The sequence below is a fragment of the Aotus nancymaae genome, unplaced genomic scaffold, assembly GCF_030222135.1.
Source record: "Aotus nancymaae isolate 86718 unplaced genomic scaffold, 86718_ANA_hifiasm-v0.15.2.pri h1tg000002l, whole genome shotgun sequence".
NCBI classification, from domain to species: domain Eukaryota; kingdom Metazoa; phylum Chordata; class Mammalia; order Primates; family Aotidae; genus Aotus; species Aotus nancymaae.
In genome coordinates this window covers 19,703,990-19,724,625 of record NW_026988413.1, presented here as the reverse complement: position 1 = coordinate 19,724,625, position 20,636 = coordinate 19,703,990, and the positions used below count along the sequence as shown (strand labels likewise).

The window sequence follows — 20,636 nt, the reverse complement described above, 5'->3', positions numbered from 1 at the left end:
AAGCTAGTTGGTGACATAATTAAGGCAGTCTTCCAGCCAATCTAGTCCAGGAAGACCCACAGACATTTCAGTCATTGTTTACTCAATACTGTATCTCCAATTGGTAATGTTTTCACTGACACATACACACCCGCCCATATCATTTTTTAATGAGGACATCATACTCACAGAGATTTGCCAGGAGGCTAGCAGTGTAATATACACATTACCCACACTGTAAACACAGCTCACTTCTGCCATGCCAAGTAGGTACGACTCACCCACTTTATAGCTAAAGGAACTGAGACCCTATAAGACTGTACAGCTTGCCCAAGAAAGACTGGCTAAGAGTGGAAATGAAGTCTTTCTAACCCAAAGCCATCTCTATGTATTACAACACACTGTTTTCCTCTTTTCTTTGCTAGTGGTAGACTGGGAGACCAAGACTGATGAGGATAGATAAGAAACATGATGTTTAACATGATTGCTTCATATGATCTGTTCTCATGAGATCCCCAGAGGAACTGACTAATGACAACCTGTCATTAGTCACTGTGCCAAGATGGCAAAAAGCAGTCTCTGTTCTCCACGAGAATGAAATAAAATGCACTGTAAAAGGCATGGCACTGGCTAAACAGGGCTTAAAACCCCACACAAGTCTGCTAGCTGCATGTGTTAAATCTCCCTCTAAAGAGCCTTAAAAATGAGGCAGGAATTCAGACGTCCTGAATTGTAAATATAACAATACTTAAGTGGCAGGGTTGATCTGGTGACAGGTATCTGTGTGTGTATGTGTCACTCTCTCAGCAATCACCTCATTGAACTCATCCATTCATTCAATGTTAAGTCACACAGGGTAACTATTCAGTGCAGTCACTTATCCTCAGTGTGGGGAACACAGGAGAGTACAACGAGGGCAGAGTCCCTGAGCTAAATGGCGCTTATGTTCTAGTGTTGGAGACATATAAATAAGTGAGCAATTTAAAAAATATGATAGTAAGTGGTGTTTGGTATAAAAGGTTGACAGAATGGGGAAGGAGCAGAGGGGAGGGGCAGCCTGACTCAGCTGGGCTGGTTGTTTCACCTCACAAGCTCAGTCCTCAACTTTCCTCAAGGAAACAAAGGTAGTAGGTGATTCTAAGACTCTCCAAACTAGTAATCTGGGCTGTCTCTTTGGCTTCCATTTCTTGGAACCACTTTCATTCAAGGAGGAGTGATTACAGTGGACAATATTTATTGAGTTCCTATGATTTGCCAGCCTGCCTTATATATGCATTAACTCGTTTAATTTTCACAACAAGCACAAGAAGCAGTATTATCCCATCTTACAGATGTAAAACTTAGGCTTAAAGAGGTTAAAACAAGGACCAGTGTCACACAACTCGAAGCCTGGAAATCAGAATTCAAAGCCAGGTCATTTGATTCCAAGGCCCACACGCTTCATCATTGCATCACCTGCACCTCCTTAAATGAAGACATCGGAGCAGGATTTTTCATTTCCTTGTGTTTTTAAAGCCTTACCTTCTGAATATGTATCTGCCTGGGTCAGTGAGGCAGGGAACAACAAGCAGCAGCAGCTCCTAACAAACAGAGACAATAACAACTCTGGGGGCCGGGGTGGTTTCGGAATAACCGGTAATGCATCTAATGCTTCCACCAAGGCTGAGTGCCTCTGAGCAACAGGAATATTGGTTAAACGCTACTGCTCTGGGTCCCCGCTCTTGGAAAATACTGGAAGAAGAGAAAGCATTTCTGTACACCTGGGCATTGCCTTGGTAAAATGTAAACCTCATGCTAAATCAGATGCAAATTATTTTTATTACTAGGTAACAGGACCATACAATATCAAATAACAACAGACCTGCTTCACAGAAACACGCACCCTTACACAAACACACAAATGCAGCCTCAATCTAAAATTCTCATCACAGAAGAGATGATAATTATTCTCAGAGGTTCAAACTCTAAGGATAAAATAAGACACATAAGCTTTGACTTAATGAAAGTTTAGTATAAAGGCAAAAGAACTGCACAAAGATAGAAAAAAACAAGCCATAAAGCTCTGGAGAGTGAGTGAGCCTCTGTGGCTCTTTTTTTCCTTTATCTTTAGGTAGAAGTGAACAGCCCAATATGACCACTTCAAAAGGTTGCTGTTTGTTGTTATGGTTCAGAGATGAGTATGAATCCTAGGAAAGCTGCAAAGCATTGTGTGAGCATTTCTCAGATACTTTTCCATTGACTACTAAGATCCCACAAAATGGCAACGGGTGTTCTGTGGGGTAATTAATGGGTTCCACAATCCTCCCATCCCGTCAAAAAAATGGAGGAAATCCTGCGTACCTTATATTCTTCATTGAGTTTCATAGGAGCTATTTATATATCAAAGGCATTCAGTGTTTTCAAAATTTATGGTCATGAGCTCCTTTTAATGTATAATACCCTGTATTGTTTTCATGAGTTTAGTGTTCTCCAGAATACAGTTTGAGGTAAGAAGAAAATGGGCTCTGCAAATAGACAATGGTCCTATCGACCCAGGGTCACCTAGAAGTGGCAGAATCCTGAAGATCCCTTGGCTTCCTATCACTATTCCCAGTACATGAAGTGAGCAGTATCAGCACTAGCTTCTCCTTTAATATACAGACAGCACTTCATACCAAATAGTGATTATAACAACCCCCATGATAGTTGTCATAGTAACAACGGCTAACAGGTCCTGAGGGCCTACCGTGTGCCAGACACTGTTCCAAGTGTGCACGTGGATGATCTCATGGAAATGCTGAGCCATCAGGCCAGACACATAATGGGTGACATTAATTCCACCGCAGGGAGCACCCCACTCTCTTCCTCTCTCATAAACACTAACTAGGAAGTCAGTAGCAGAGAGTGTGTCAGTGAAAATTCTTTTCTTATTTTTGTTGATGGCTATACTTTCTATGAGTCATCTTGATTCATTAGATCCTCAATATCCTAATGGTGAAAAAGGCCTCTGGCAGAGAATGGCTGGCACCCAAACAACTCAAAGAGCTGGCTTTGCCTCTTGGGCTTTATTGCCACACACGTGGTTCCCTCTGACAGCCTGCACCCAGCTCAACCAAACTGCCATCTGGGGTGTGGATCATCAATCTGCTGTGCCAGACAACTGGTATTTGAGGCTGACAGAGCAGGAGCGGCATGCAGGCAGATCTTGGTGCATTCTAAGTCCAATGCTGGTGCTCCGTGGTGCACACCTGCTAGACCCGAATAAACAGAGGGGCAGAAAGGCCCCCGCAATGCATGTCGGGCTCTGATTCTCTCATCTTCTCACCCACAACACACAGATGCATGGGAACCAGCGTTTTCACAAGCTGCTGCCTGGTGCTCATTCTTCCTGAGATGAAACAGACAAGGTGTAGCTGGGCTCGGAGTCATTTTCATTTTTAAACAACAGAAAGCGGAAAGGTTCCTTCAAATAGGGCAGAGAGCTGCGACCCTTGTACTCTTCTTGAAAGTTTCTTCCAAGAATCTAAGGACATGGCCAGCATTCCTGTGAGCAAATGTTGTGATATCCCATTGCAGACAAGGAGGAGGCTTCTGATTCACCAATAAGAAGACACAGCATGTGAGATGAGATGACAGAATGGGTTACTTTGATTTGTCACAGTTGTTCCAAGTCACCTGGTAAGAATATGGATGGTACACACAGCAGCAAAATGACAGATAAAGGTGTAAGAGTCTTAATGTTGGGATAGACAGAATCATCCCAAATATAAGGCTTTGTTAAGCCGAAGTCCAAACAAACCTGCTAATTAACTTGATCAACTCCATGACATTGAACCATAGTAGGAAGAGGAGGAAAATGAATACAATCATTTGTTACCTGATTTTATCCCTCTACTGATTCTGAGAGGTAGATTTAATCACCATTACTTTACAGGGGAATCTGAGGCTCAGAGAGGCAGGGCAGAACTTGAATTTTTATCTATGTCTTTTTGTCTCTGGATCTGAAGCTCTCGCCCTCCAATTCTCCAATTCCCATATCACATGGCCTCTCTAATGCAATTCATTTACTTTCTCAATAAAACTGTACTTGACAAATTGCAAGCAATGTGAGAAGAAACCTTAGAATTAAACCTTAACAGGTGGGGTTAATCCATTTTCACCAAACATTACCTACAAGGAAAAGACTAAAGCAAAATACAAGAACAAGACAATAACAAAAGCAAAGCAGTACCTATTAGCTGGTCCACGAAAAGAGGGTGGCATGAGCACATTTAAAAATAGGGAAGATATATCTGGTAACAGCATCCTGAAGCCTGACAGTTCCATTTTTCCTCTTACACAACCTACATGCTCACTCACCTCACCATCTACCTCCTGTGTTTCCTGCAGCTCCCAGCTTTTGACACCAACCTGCCTGTCTGCTCAGTTATACCACAACCACATACCACTCAGCTTAAACACTCAAGCCTGCTGTAGAAGCACCTGTGTGCGCACGTGTCCACGAGCCTGTGTAACTGTGATATCTTCGTGGCTAGGTAAGTCGCCTTATAGAATGGTTACTACATTAGTTTCCCAGCACTGCCCTAAGAAGGTAAAGGAACCATAAAGCTCTGGATAGTGAGGAAGCCTCTAGGACTCTTCTTTCCTTTATCCTTCAGGTAGAAGTGAATGGCCCGATATGACCACCCCAAAAGGTTATTGTTATGGATCAGAGATGAGTATGAATCCCAGGAAAAGTGCAAAGCATTGTGTGAGCATTTCTCAGATACTTTTCCACTGACTACTAAGCTCCCACAAAATGGCAATGGGTGTTCTGTGGGAAACCCAAACCAGGCAGCTTAAAACAACAGAATGTATTCTCTCACACTCCTAGAGGCTAGAAGTCCAAAATTAAGACTTCAACAAGGTTTAACACCCTTTTGAGGGCTTGGAGGGAGAATGAATTTCACGCCTGTCTCTTAGCTCCTGAGGAGAGCCACAATCCTTGGAGGGCCTCAGCTTGCAGCTGCATCACTCTAATTCCTGCCCTCATCACCACACGGCCTTCTTCTCTGCGTGTGCATCCCTGTGTGTCCCCTAAGGATGTGTGTCATGCTGGATTAGGGCCCTCCCTGCTCCAGTATCAACTCAACCTAATTAATTACATCTGCAGCAACACTATTTCCAAATCAAGTTACATTCTGAGGTACAAGGCATCAGGACTTCATCATATCTTTTGGAGCACACTATTCAGCACATCACAGTCACTATACACCAAGTGTGAGAACCAGGTCACCTTTTTTGGTGCTGACACTCTGTTTCTGAAGTGGATCAGTGTCTCCCTACCCTGACAGTGAACAAGAATCATCTGTAGATCTGGTTGTTTGTTTGACATCATGCTCAGTCCCACTCCCTAGAAATGGATGCAGTACATCCAGAATGGGAACCAACACTTTATAGATAATGTTAAAAAGTAAAATGGCATAAATGACTATAATGCTCATCCAGAAATAAGAATCACTGAGGTCTCTCTTAGTAGCGATACTTTAAATCCAGAAACTGAGGCAAAAAAAGGTGAAGTGATATGACCCAACTTTACTCAGTACATAAACAGAAGAACAGTCTTTCAAACCCAGATGAGTCCGACACGAAGTCTGTTTCCTTCTGACCGCCCATGCTACCGATCTGTTGCCTATTCAGGTCGGTGTGACCATGGTGGGTGTGAACATTTGCATATCAATGTAGGCAAGTTTCTTTCAAGTCTAAGAGTAGGTGTACACTGATATGGGCTCCAGGGATTACTACTGGAAGGGTGAGTTCCTTTAGGTACAAATATTTGGCTAAACATGTTTGTATAGCCTGGCCCCAGAGCATGAGAGCAGTTTCTATCCAGCTGTGCCTGCTAAACGGTGAGGCATGGGGCACTGAACCCAGCCCGCAAACACTGACAGAATAAATGAATAAATGTACATAAAAATAAATGTCACCAAACAACAGTGATTCTGGCTGGAATGTTATTTCAGGTTTCTTCATGTCTATAATTAGCTGGGAAACAGTGATCTTTCTACTTCAATTTCATTACTTTTGCAGCCTTATCTTTTATCTAGATCAGAAAGAGAAACAGTTGCTAATTTGGGAGCTGTTGCCAATTTGGGAACAAATTTAATTCCATTACGTATGTGCTCACAGGTATTCTACTGTATTAAATGTCGCCACCAGAGAACTGTAGAACAGGAAAGGTCACATGGTTTAGCCCCAAAGCTTGAGAAAAACCTCTCCCACAACTGTTCTAGGGTTTTGGAAGGCACTGCCTTGCTTTCAGTACCCTCCAATATCAGTCCCCAAATATCAATCCACATGGCAGCAGCAAGTCCTGGCTTTGTAGGGCCGTTTTGGTTTTCATAGATGCCCTAATGTCCCCATAAGCTAGGGTGATGCCGTTCTGCTTTACCCCTAATGTTATGTCATCATTATTAACAGCAGCCACTTTCACCCTCAAAAGTGTCCTGGCTTAGACAATGTATGACATGGTCACACTGCCTAAGCCCACCAGCATTTATGATAGGCACTCCAAGTTTTTGTTCACAAAAACCTAACTCCACTCTTATTTCCATTTTCCTCTGACATATGCTCTTTGGTGAGCTCATGCATGGCTCATGGCTGCCACCTCCTTTGTACAGAGCTTGACCCACCTGTGAGTTTGCTCATGTTCCTCTTCCCTGCCCGAAATGTTCTCCTTCTTCAAACCCACTTACGTAAATCTTACCCACCTTTCAAAACTGAGCTCAAACCCCATTTCCATGAAGCTGCCTATCTGCTTCAACCCACACTGACTTCTTCCTTCTCTTAACTTCTACTTGTGACATTTGCTTTGCTAAAATAGAGAAGGAGTGAAAGGCACTTCGTAGTTGATGGAGTCACGCCTCCCCTGAGCACACTCTGCCTGTACTTTTTAAGGAGCCTGCAGGTAGTACCTGGTTATGGTAATTTGGTCCCAGGCCCAATGGGTAGGCTTTCTTCAAAGGTGGTTCATTAAATTAGAATATAAATACACAATCTACTTATACATACTTTTTTCCCCAAAAAACTGTTCTAAGAAAACAGCAAACAGAGCATTTAAACTAAAGACTCCCCTGGAGACTTCTGTGTCTGACCTCTTCCCCAAGGCAGCTGTGCGTCCCCAACTACAGCATCCTTGAAAGATGGCCACCCATGTTAGCCACAAACACACATTCCTCCCGTCAATCTCTCCAGATACCTTGTTCTTTTGCTGGGAAGCTCAGGCTGACAAATTTCTTTCTTATCATACAGTATTTCTCAAAGTTAGGTTTGCAGACCATCTGCACCAGAATTATTTGAGGTGCTTGTTAAAATTGCAGACTCCCAGCCAGGTGTGGTGGCTCACACCTGTAATCCCATCACTTTGGGTGGCCGAAGCAGGTGGATCACCTGAGGTCAGGAGTTTGAGATCAGCCTGGTGAACATGGTGAAATCCCGTCTCTACTAAAAATACAAAAATTAGCTGGGTGTGTCAGTGTGTACCTGTAACCCCAGCTACTCAAGAGGCTAAGGCAGGAACCCAGGAGGCAGAGGTTGCAGTGAGCTGAGATCACACCACTGCACCCAGGCCTGGGCAACAGTGTAAGACTACATCAAAAAAAAAAACAAAACTGCAGATTCCCAAGTCCAGCTCCAAGTATACTAAATCAGCATTTGGAGCAAAGAGGGAAATAGGAGTGTGCATCGTTAGGTTTCCCAGGTGATGTTTATTTATTGTTATAAAGTTAGAATTGGTGGATTCTATCTCTATGACTTTTACATTTCTAACAACAGATAGCAACTCACTTTTTTTTTCTTCAAAGTTACTCTTCAAATATTGGAAGTCATCTCTCTGCCTTCCCTTCTAATACTCAGTTGTAGCCCATGTAATCTAACATTTCTTTACAACAAGCTTCCATCCCCTGAGCCAACTTGGGCACCCTGCTCTGGGTCCTCTGCTGCTTGCCAATCTCTCTCTCAAAATGGGATGCCCAGAGATGACATGTGCCTTACAATGCGAGGTGAGGAGTGAGACTGAGAGGATTTTCAGTGCTTTTAGTACACACTGTCAATCTTGTGAAGGACGGTGTATCCACCTACACCCCTGGCAGTCGATGATGAGACTGCCCATTTCAGCCTAAACCAACCAGCAGTAAGTATTACCATTTTATAAATCTTTGCAAATTTAATAGGCACATGAAGTTGACTCCTGAGTTGTTTTAATTGGGATGTCTTTGTTTATACTTTTCAGATATTTATTGGCAATTGGTAGTTCTTTTATAAATTTCCTGTCCTTTTCCTTCCTGGTTTTTGTTGTTGTTGTTGTTGTTTTGAGTTTTGTTTTGTTTTGTTTTTGCCTTTAACTCATTATGTTGCTGAGCCAAGTAAGTCCTTACTATGCATCATCTCATCAAATCCTCAAAACAGCGTTTCCCCCACTTTATAGGTAAACTGAGCTCTAAGAAACTGATAGCAGTTAGGTCTTCAGCTTCCTCACTGATTTATTCCTTCATTTAATCAACATTTTTTGGAGAAGGCTTCATCTTTCAGACATTTTATAAAATAGTTAATAGGGCCAAGTACCTGGTATGAAATTATTAGGAAGGTTCAGAAGGAAACTGAGAATGTTCCCAACTCTGTTTCCTCCTATTTCTACCTAAAATTTCCTTTATTCTCTTTGTTGCTTTTCCTAGCCTAAAGATATTAGTGAACAAGTAACAATGTTCAGTAGATAGCAATGCTATTTACTGATACAAGGGTGAAGGAGGATATATGTATCTGTTCATATATTTGTCAAGAGAGGTAGCCATTCCCAAGAAAAGTAACAGAAAGGGATTAAAGAGAGCAATTTGGAAATCAGGCATAACTTTGTAACAAATCAGAGTCCATCAGTAGAAATTTTTCAAAAGTATATATGTAACTAATACTGGCTTTCATTTTTTCCATTTTATGTCATCTTACATCCCAAGACCAGTGTTTATGCAATTAACTAAGACTCTAATGTTAATTCATTCTTTATAGCATTTTAGTCCAAACAGCTGAGCTTCTCATGGATTTGGCTAATTTAATCAAATTCCATGCAATTATACTTTAATTAAAAATACATATGCATAAAGTTGAAATCCTGATATTTAAGTCAATTAAATTTACAACAAAATTAGAAGAGATGCAAATGATTAATTACAGGTCGAGAAGCAAAATTAAAAATAATTCAATTCTACTCTCTTTTTTAGAAGGTGGCCAAGGCTTAAAGGTCATGAGTTCTCAATGTCACACAGTAAGCAGTAACACTGAGATTCAACTCCAGGCTTCCCGACTTCCAATCCGGAGCCTGAGCATCTGGGCCTTCCCCTGACATTTATTCACAACTTCACTTAAACAGACCCTGTTCTGCCCAGAACTCTCAAAACTCTCCAAATGAAACTTACAAACTACGGATTAAAACAGCTAAAGCAACGGAAAAGGTCTTGGTTCTGGGGCTTCGTGCTTTCAGGCAGTCTGCTTAAAATCCCTAGGGGCCATACACATTCTTCTATAAGTTTTGATGGAAATTCGATTTATTCCTTATTAGTTATTAACAAAAACATACTCATTTGCAATTTCAAGGCCCTACATCTTGCTGCAAATATTTCTTTCACATAATAAACAAATATATTTAAAAAATGAATAAATTATATAAATTCAGGTGCTCATTTCCCCAAATAAGAAGGAATATGTCTTTTCTTTCTTCTTTACTATCCTAAGTTTCCCATTTCTCTCTGTTTGGACCAATCATTTAAAACTACACACAAACTTTAAGTTCAATTTCTCAACACTATAGTTTTGATTTCTCCACAATGCACCACCTGGCAACCACACTTTCCTCACAACATAAAGAGAATTTTAACCCTTTAAATAGATTTTAACCCTTTAACCCTTCTAAATAGGGACACAAAGCAGATTTTAAACAACAAAAGCTACTCCAATTGACCTGACTCTTGATTGCTTATATTATTTCTAGAACTGGATCCTCTAGAACTTAGTCTGGATTATTTGCTAGCCTACACCACTCCCACCACAGGTGTTTCACTCTCTTTCCACCTTCACCCACCAGTAAAGCTCCCACTAGGGCCACTGCCCTACAGACAGAGCCCCCTCCTCCACATACAGGCCATGGCCCACCCCAACAACCCCATAAGCAGACACTACCTCATCCACATTGACCCTCTCCCCCACCACAAACACACAAAAACCTACCCTAGGCATCATTCTAAAGTAACACATTACACCAAGGTCTGGCCTGCATAATTGAATCCTACAACCATTACAAGTGAGAACCTGAAAGTCATGTTAACTTGAGAAACTCTCTTTGTAAACCTGGAAAACATCCGGGAAGGTTTCCATCTCACAAGGACAGGCTTGTCCAAACCTCTCCTTGGAAAGTTAGGCAAGGCAATTCCTCTATTCATTCAGATTCACAGGTCTTCCCCAGCAAGACAGAGCCCAGAGCGTAAAGCGCACACTCACTGCAAATCTGACTTGGCAGTTCTCCTCTCCCAGGTAGCAGAGGTCTCCCGAGACGTTGGTCTCCAGCCACAGGTGTTCTCCATTCACGGCATTCTCCTGCAGGAAAAAGACCCACCTGGCATCAATTTTTTTCCCCGGGGTAAGGGAGACTATTTCAAATTTAAATTTGGGATAGAAGAAAGTTAGTGAAACCAAGGAATCTAAACATTTCTCATTTTACCCCTCAAAGTATTGCTAGAGTTGATTCTACCAAAATTCTAAAAAGGGAGAAAGGTGTTTGGAAAAACTTTGAGCTATAATTAAAATAGACATTGGGTTTATAGCTGTTTTAACCATAGAGGTGGTCATTTTTGAAATATATTCAACAAATGAGGAAAAAAACACCTCTAAATAGTTTAACGTCAAACCTTATTCTCTTAGGCTCACTACTGCAAATTTCATGACAATTGAGACTAAAATTCTATTAAAATGTGCCTTTGCTTCGTGAATAAACTTATGAATTAGCTAAAAAGGAAGATGGTAGCATTAAAGTATTTTAAGTAAAGATAGTTTGAAAACATGGTTATACCAGTAATAGGTAAATTATATTTCTAAGGGCAGAGGCTTCTTAAAACTTAGTTCAAGTCCCTGTGTACCCAAAGCATAGTAAGTTTCTACTAATTCGCATCTTACTAATTCAGTAAAGTCTTCACCCAATTACTTCTCAATTTTTCAAACTACATGTTACTGCTTCTAAAAATATTTATCTACTTTGGATGGGGAACAGAGTTGCTAAAATGTACGACCTGATGAGCATCAATCCTATCTTCCAGAAATGTGTAGTGTGGTATTGGGAAAAGAGGGGAGCAAACTGGTTTTTTAATAGTATAATTAATAGAATTCCACATTCCTTCTTATGGGACATTACCTTAGAAATTATAGATTTATATATTAATCGTATATTTTGGTCATTTGCTCAAAAGGGGCTCTGAGCTGTTAGGGAAAGTATTGTATCAAATTAACCATAAAGAAACAAGACTAAGTCTCCATATCTTGCCCTTGTCTCCATGTCAAGAGCAATTAGGGAAAATTGCTCTTGTTTTTATCTTATTCATCAGATAATGGGCATGTAATTATTTTTTATGGGGGATGCTATGGACTAAATTGTATCCCCTCAAAATTCATATGTTGGCTGGGCATGGTGGCTCACACCTGTAATCCCAGCACTTTGGGAGGCTGAGGCAGGCAGATCACTTGAGGTCAGGAGTTTGAGACCAGCCTGGCCAACATGGTAAAACCCCATTTCAACTTAAAAAATACAAAGATTAGCTGGGCGTGGTGGCACGCACCTGTAATCCCAGCTATTCGGGAGGCTAAGGCAGGAGAATCACCTGAACCTGGGAGGCAGAGGAGGCTGCAGTAAGCTGAGATTGTGCCACTGCACTCCAGTGAGACTATGCCTCAAAAAAAAAAAAAAAATCTGGGTGAGGTGGCTCACGCCTGTAATCCTAGCACTTTGGGATGCCGAGGTACTCCAATCACAAGGTCAGGAGTTCAAGACCAGCCTGACCAGCATGGTGAGACCTTGTCTCTACTAAAAATGCAAAAAATTGGCAGGCATGGTGGCACATGCCCATAGTTCCAGCTACTTGGGAGGCTGAGGCAGGAGAACTGCTTGAACCTGGCAAATGGAGGTTGCAATGAGCCAAGATCATACCACTGCACTCCGCCTGTGCAACAGAGTAAGCCTCTGTCTCAGAAAAAAAAAAAAAAAAATCTTACGTTGAATCCCTCACCCTCAACATGATAGAACCTGGAGATGAGACTTTGGGAAGTAATGAGGTCATGGGGGGTGGAGCCCTCATAATGGGATTAGTGTCTTTACAAGAAGAGACACATGAGAGATTCTCCACAGGAGCGCACCAAGGAAAAGTCATGTGAGCACACATCAAGAAAGCAGCTGTCTACAATTGAGGAAGAAGACTCTACACAGGACTGGAATCTGCCAGCACCGTGACCTTGGACTTCCCACCTACCAGAACTGTGGGAATTGAAGTCTGTTGTTTAAGCTACCAAGTCTATGGCATTTTGTTACAGCAGCCTGAGCAGATGACTTAAATAAGAAATTTTATACAATAATCATGTAATTTAGAAACCCATCTGATACATGAGCCACTTTTATTATAACCTACTCCAGAAGTATCCACACCATAGCCCTCTGAATCCTAAAGCTTAGTACAGCAAAGCAGAAATATACATCAAATGGCCAGGCACAGTGGTTCACGCCTGTAATCCCAGCACTTCAGGAGGCTGAGGCAGGCAGATCACTTAAGGCGAGGAGTTTGAGACCAACCTGAGCAATATAGTGAAACTCTATCTCTATTAAACATACAAAAATTAGCCGGGTGTGGTGGTGGGCACCTGTAATCCCAGGTACTTGGGAGACTGAGGCATGAGAATTGCTTGAAACCCAGGAGCCAGAGGTTGCAGTGAGCCAAGATCACGCCATTGCACTCCAGTCTGGGCAATGGATTGATACTCCAACTCAAATACACACACACACACACACACACACACACACCCCAAATGACATTTGCTGGGAAAAAATACCAAGTGTCACCCATCTTTTAAAATAAATGTATTTCTTCAGATTCAGATAGAACACATTTTCCTTTCAGGGCCTAGTGACTCAAACAATTCTGGGGTAAGAACAACCAAAATTTGTATTGTGACATGTGACCTAGCTGCTTCAGGATCCAAGAAAGGTGAGTCCAAGTCTTGGACCGCAGATGTGAGTCAGGAAGGGACAGGAGAAGGTGAAGGTGACTAGGGATATAGGCATCCAGGGCTCCAGGATAATGCACAGGGAGACCTAGGTGGGAGTGTGCCATCCACATCTCCTAGTAGCTCGAATCCATTCCTAAAGCGAGAGCAACACTGAACAGGATCATTGCCCTGTACATCAAAGTGTGGACATCTGTTCACCAAAACTTCTTTATCTCTACAGGTAATTTTTCCCTGTTGCAAGTCATGTTCGATTTTTTTCAAGGAAGTCAACGGGAAAATAAGCTTCACCTCACGGTCAGTCTTGTGGGACAACAGCAGAGGAAAGAGAAGCATAGCTATGGGTTCAGACCCTAAAAGTTTTCAGATAGTAATGGATGACAAGAACATTAAAAAATAAAGCAGAAAGGCACTTCATTGCAAGATGTCCTAAACAAATCGGTCCACACAATCTAAAATATTCTACTACTGGAAACTTTTCTCCAATTCTAAGTTATAACCATTTATACAGAATAATGCTTTTTCATTTTATTATTCTACAATTTATTCAACAATCCTTTATTCAATACCATTGGTACCAGGCACTGAGATTCTATATTCATCAACAAAGTAAAATCTACCAGAGAAGATGGAACTAAATGCATAGTAGTAACAGCCAATACAAGGGAAACCACAGCAAAATCCCACCAACTATTTTAGAAAGTGAAGTCTAAAATGTAGCAGTGGGTAAAATGTCAAAACCTACTGATAAAGCAATGAGCTTTCAGCTCCAGGAAAGTAATCTCTAAGCCCATGGAATGTCCTGCCTGATAAGAGGGTTTTTGTTTGTCTGGGGACCTTGGGCCATAGGGTATCAGCTTGACCCCCACAGGGCCTAGAGGCTAATGTTAACCAAATGGGTAGTCAACACTGCCTACAGGACCAACCCCCAATTAAAACTGGACATCAAGGTTCGGCTCGGCACTACACCGTGTGTATTATAGCACATAATGGCTGGGAGAGGTTAGCTAGTGAACCATGACTCTCCTGGGAAAGGGCTGTAATAAACCATAAATGTGAGTATTCACAGCTTTCAGGGAATTCTATGTTTCTAGTGAGTTACTGAACCTGAGTGTGGACTTGGGGATTCCCAAACTCGAAACTGATGTCAGAAGAGAGGCTGGTCTCAGGGACTCTTGAGTCCTCATGAAGGTGTCTAGCTTGGGTGGCGTTAGCACAAGAATGCAGTAGACAAATGAACTATTTTTGTTTTCTTCCTACAGTTCTCATAAACCCTTCTCCAGCTCCATGTTAATCAACATGAGCTTTGGAGTCAGACTTGTTGCCTAATAGCTGTATGACTTAGGGCCCTTCTCACTTCGCCAAACCCTATTTTACTCATCAGTCACATAAAAATCACTGTACCTTCTTTACAGGACTACAATGATGTTTAAGCCCAATGTTCCGCATACAACAAGAAGTTAATAGATGTTCATTATATTTATTATTGTTGTTGCTGTTACTCTCTAATTGCCCTTCTTCCTCCTAATCCACAGATGTTGGCATTAACTACATTTCTCTCCTTGGTCTTTGTGGTCAAGACTGTTAGCCATTTCTCAAAAAATTATTTCTCCTTTTCATGGACACACAGTTAGATTTTATTTCCCCAGCCTCCCTTGCAATTAAGCGTAGCCATGTGACCAAATTCTGAACAGTGAAACAGAAGTAGAAATTCTAGACTTGTTCCATTAAATCCTCCCACATGCATTCTCCCACACTTTTATCTCACTGGTCAATTGGAAAGTCAGCCTTTTGGAATCCTCTTGGTGAGATATCAGAGCGATCCTCAGCATGGGTCACTGAATATCTGTGTGTGAAAGGGCCTGACTCCCAACCCAACCACCTGGAATAGTCTTGGTCTATGACATGGGTGAGACACAACCTCTCTTGTGTTAAGCCATTACACATTTCAGTAACTGATGTCAGAGATAAGGTAGTCTTGAATCCTGCATAAAGGTGTCTAGACTGGGTGGCATTGGCACAAGAACGCAGTAGACATTTTATTTGCTGCAGAGCCTCATTTACCCCAATAAATGCAGGCCTCTTCCCTTTGCTTTTAGTTTTGTCTGGGTTTCTTTTCATTATCTGAACCTACCCCCAGTTACTCACTATAACGCTAGGCAGTGCATCTAATTTCAGAGTCCTGGTTTCTTCTGCTCTGAACTCTGACACCTTCTCTGATTTATTTTACATTAGTATAAACTGAGTTCCCCCAAAAGAGAGCCAAGATTGTGCCTGTCCCTTGTTTGGAATGCTTAGACGTTTCCTTATTTATAAAATAAAATCCAAATTCAATCTGGCATACTAGACTCCAATAGCAGCATCAATCATTCATTCTTTTATCCCTGTTCTTGTCACTCTTTTTTTTTTTTTTTTTTTTTTGAGACAGGGCCTTGCTCTGTTGCCCAGGCTGGAGTGCAGTGATATCATCACAGCTTGCTGCAGCCTCAAACTGCTGGAGTTAAGCAATCCTCCCACCTCAGCCTCCTGAGTAGCTGGATTACAGGTGTATGCCATTACACTGGGCTCCCTGTCACTATTCTTGAAACATACCCTGCATTTCCTTTTTGGTGCCATGTTTTTGTTCATTCTACTGTCCCTACCTGGAAACATCTTTCTCTCTTCTCTACACATGCATCTTGAAATACCATCTCAAATAGTACACAACTCAAAGAGTATCCATATGTGCCAGACAGAAAAATAACTCTATTTCTAAACAAAGATAACACTTCTCCTGTACTGGTGAGTGCTGAGACAAGTCCGTATAGCTATACACATACTTACGTTGATAGATTTACATCAATAGATCTATTTATCTAAGAGTGGAGATTCACTTAGATAGACATAAACACAGATTTCTAGATATAGGCATGTTTTCTTGCTCAAGTGCCACCAAAATTCTAGTAATGGTTATAGGTAAAAAGACAAAGGTGAGGCAAGTGTTTGAGACTGAATAATACAGATAAAGAGTATGCTCACACAGCAGCAAATACTCCACACAAAATGAAGACACTCACTTACAAAAATGTTTTGAAACAATGAGAATTATAAATATGTATCCTACATAAATGTCCTTACAAAATCAAAAAGGAAAAAGGATGGATTGCCTCCCCCTGAAAATCTTCAAGATAATAACTGATAACAAACTGTTGGATATTTTAGATTTGTGCTATACAACATGCACGTGGCTACCGAGGACTTGAAATATGGTTAGCACTAATTGAGATGTGCTTCTCTTTGTAAAATTCATAGCAGATTTTGAAGATTTAGTGTGAAAAAAATGTAAAACATCTCACTAATAATTTTTACGTTGATTACATGTTGAAATAATATTTTGAATACATTTGGTTAAATAAAATATGGAATTAAAATTAATCTTACCTATTTCTTTTCATTTTTTAAAGTGTGGCTACTAGAAGATTTATCATTAAAGTTCATATCTATTTCTATTGGACAGTGTTCATTTAGATAATCACTTGCCTAGACGCAGAAGATTAGACCTAGACACTTCTCACAGATCTGCGAAGTTATAGGATTCCACGATTTCCCTCAGCAGCCAGGGTGATTAGATTTAAAAACTCTCCCATTCTCAGAAAATAAAGGAATGGTGAGGGTCTGTGAAGTTGAGGTCGATCTATCCCTCTATTTACATGGCTGACCAGGACCGGGATCTCCACTGATTTACAGCGAGCAGTAGTTCCTTATGCTCTGCTCAACAGTCTCATTTATCGATTACTCTGACTTCAGTTTTTTGAAATGGGGATGGGAGCAGGGTAAGATTTGGGGCAGTGGGGGCAGTGGGGGCTGTGGGTGATGACACTTAGACCTGACAAAAAGCAGGGGTCTGAAGCTTGAAATGAAGGTCCAGGTCTCCTAGGACCCACAGGAAACAGGTCTGAAATGAGAACATGCACATACACAAGCGCACACGCACATACACAAGCACACACACACAAACACACATGCACACACACACACACCCCTGCCTCCTTCTGGCTTTTCATTCAAGGTTTCTAAAGATAAGATGACCTAGTTTCATAACCCAGTTTAAACCAATTCCACATGAAGACTCCAGTTCCTTAATCTTGTCCCTGAACCAAACTGTGAGGCAGTGCACCAACTGTGTGATGTTTCTAAATGCCTCAGAGAACGTGTTTCTTTTCTTAGAATCAGAAAGGAAAGGTGCTTTGGACTGAAGATCTGGCTTTGTGTGTGTTGAGGCTCTGTTTTCTGCAGCTCTTGGGACTGAAGACAGTTTGCCAATGAGGAAGGAAAACAAAATGAAATCAAGGGTGCTGGGTTTAAAACCAATGTGCCCTTTAAGAAAGATCTTGGTGGCTTTTCCACCACTGTTCAGGGGGTTGTTTTAGGCAGGGTAATGGGCAAAAACAAATTATGAAACAGTGGGGACAGATGGGAGACACACTTCCTGGGCTCTCTGCTGCAATTCTACAAACAGGGAAGAGTGCTGTAAGTCCAAATGAAGTCTCCATTGCATGGGAGATGTGACATTTAAAAGAAGATACACATTATCTGTGGAACAGACACACTTCTAAATGGACTAATTCTCTCTAAACTGGGAACTTGGAAACCATCCCAGGAGATGAGACTATTTTTCCTTTTTAGGCATTACTTCCTTCCTTTCTAGTAATTTAACTTGTTTTACCCCAACTGGCTTGGCTGACAGGCATCATCCAGTGTCAGAGGGGGCAGCTGTGGCAGGTTGTCACTGTGGAGGTGAAAAGAGGATGCCCTTGTGAAGAGTAGGAAGAGCAAAGTACTGTGGGCGCCTTAAGATCTAACACAATGCGTTGAATTAGGAAGGAAATTTAAAGAGAGTTACTTAGGATTAAAACAGCATAAATCCATTTATTTTTCAAGCAGACTTTGGAGTCATGCCTACCAAGCTTTCCAGGAACTGGAGATTATCTGAGTGCCTGTCAACTCCCAGTGAAATATCCCCTTCTCACTGATTGATTGAGCAGAAAAAGTGTAATCAGTTCCTCCCGACATCAGTAACCAAGCAGCTACTAGGTCTATGACGCTGCGCTCTCCACTGTGAACAGAAAACAAGCAGAAAACATTGCCCCTCCTTTTAAGCAGCCTAAAATCTGACAGCATAAATAAGAAAGTCAAACAAAAAAAAAATGAATTTGGTTCTAAAATTTGTGAGACAATGCACTATGAACAGAGAGGTATTGTGAGGATACAAAGCAAAGAGTACATCAGATAAATAGAATCGGTTTGATTGAAAAGATGAGCACGGCTTGGCAGAGAGCAAAAGAGAAAATCTCTAGAGGAAATAGCAATTTTCAGACTGAGTTGAGCCCAGTGTCCACTGCTGTCAATAGAAGACTCAGGCACCATACAGAAGACTGATCTGGATACTCTCCACACACCAATGCTACAGGTTCTATCCCTGACATGCACGGAGAGAAATGACTGTGCACAGGCAGCCTCAGTAAATATCTATGGGTAAAAAAATCTTCAAAGAATTAGCCCATGTGGGGCAGAGAATCCTAAAAGTCATAATAAGCCATTTGAGTAAAACACAGCAAGAGAGAATGCTTGGGATTTTGAGAAGCAAACTAAAACTAAAAGAGAGAGAGAGAGAGAGAGAGAGAGACTGTATATATCACAAACAAGGAAATGAGAACATAAAAATGGAATACTTAAAGAAAATTATTAAGTTCATGTACTCAAATCACTAAAACTGTCTGCTAGAACAGCACCCTCCTGGCCAAGAAGTGCAGGTGCCTAAGGTCTAGGCTCACTAAATCAGTGCTCACCTATGTCTCAAGCACCCTACAAATAGACTTCTCCTCAAAGCCATTTGCCAAAGTATATTTAGGAAGTAATTGTGTCCCCTCAGATGACTTTGACACATAGGCTAGTGTCAGAACACGGCCCTTTTGGGATTCCACAATAAGTAGAAACTTGGGGACTGAGATCCTAATTCCAGGTTCACTCTGACTTACTTTATAACTTCAGACACACAGTGAACGGTTTTTTATAATCTGTTTCCTTACAGATGAAGGTAGAAGAATAGAGTAACATAGGCCAGAGAGTCATAGTAGCAGAGGCCTTTAAGGTGACCCCCATTCATTCCCCTGAATCAAAGGTTATGGAGCAGAGAGAATTTCAACCCAAGAGTCAAGTGAGGTGGGAAAGGAAATAACAGAACCCTCATCATCCCTGCTGGATCCCTGTCTGCCACTGTGGTCAAGACCCTCAGAAGCACGACTTAGCCCTATTGGGGCCCTTTACCTTACCAAAGGCAAGAGACTGGAGTTGCCCCCACCTTTTTATAAGCTCCTGCCACCTTCCTTTTTATTTGAAAGGATCAAAGAGGCTCCAACCCCAATCGTTGCTCAATAAATAGTAATGCTGAATAAGTAAACGTTGCTCATTTCCATCATTGAGTCCAGAAGAGTGGACTAATGGTAGGAGATGAGGGAACCAAACAAGGGGGTGGAGGAGAGGGAAGGCACAGAGACGGTGACTCTTCTCGCACTTTAAACAGAACAAAGAAATCCCTGGTTGGCCCCTTGAACAGAAGAGCAAACTAAAGTAACACAAGTAACCTAAAGTCTTAGCTAAAGAAAAAGTCACTGAAACATTTTCAACAATCTGCTTTTTCCTCTCTTCTGAAACAAATGCTTTACATAATTGTAATAAAGGAGTGTAGTGTGTTGGTCACGGTTTGGTTTCTGTTTGCTAACACCAAAGTCAACTCACAAATATATTGGGTTTTTTCCAGAGTAACATCTCATAACTCCTTACACATCAGATCTCTAAGCCCTCAGATGGACTGTCTTCAGGATAGGCTTTCGGTTTCCCCTCCATTGTTAAATGTTACCTAAGTGTTTCATGCCTTGCCATAGTTTCAACAGACCTCCAAGATGGGGTATCCACAATCAAAGAAAAGGGAAGAAGAGGGAAGGAGGGATAAAAGACCACTATGGAAAAACCCAGCCTTAGTTCCTATTTGTTCTTCCCTCATCCTATACTGCAGCCTCCCACCACTGGCCAAAAATACCATTTTGATGAAATATTAGAGTATGTATCTCTCTACAGGAATCAGAAAATAATACCTTGCAGCCAAGCTCTGACTCAGGCAGGACACTTAATTAATTTAAACTTGATTAACCTACCCCTCATTAGAATCTCTCACCTCAAAGAAGGCCCTGCTGCTGTAGACTACAGGATGGTTTGGATCGTCATGAATATTAAACTAACTCTTCCTGTTCCTTGATGTATGACACACTTTCATCATTGCTCCATGCATAGCCCTCTTAGGTTTTATTTATGTTTATGCATTTAATTATGTTTAATTATGCAAACACTGGTAC

The 20,636-nt window shown here is 41.4% G+C and overlaps 1 protein-coding gene across 4 annotated transcripts in view; it reads right to left on the bottom strand.

Annotated features, from left to right (window-relative positions):
- The window catches only part of DGKI (diacylglycerol kinase iota), a 445,642-nt gene that overhangs the window by 268,993 nt on the left and 156,013 nt on the right, over positions 1-20,636 (bottom strand). For all 4 annotated transcript variants that reach the window (XM_064373122.1, XM_021674149.2, XM_064373130.1 and 1 more), the window contains exon 3: positions 10,483-10,578. In XM_064373122.1, the coding sequence (XP_064229192.1) occupies positions 10,483-10,578 (96 nt within the window). The remainder of the gene's footprint in view (positions 1-10,482; positions 10,579-20,636) is intronic.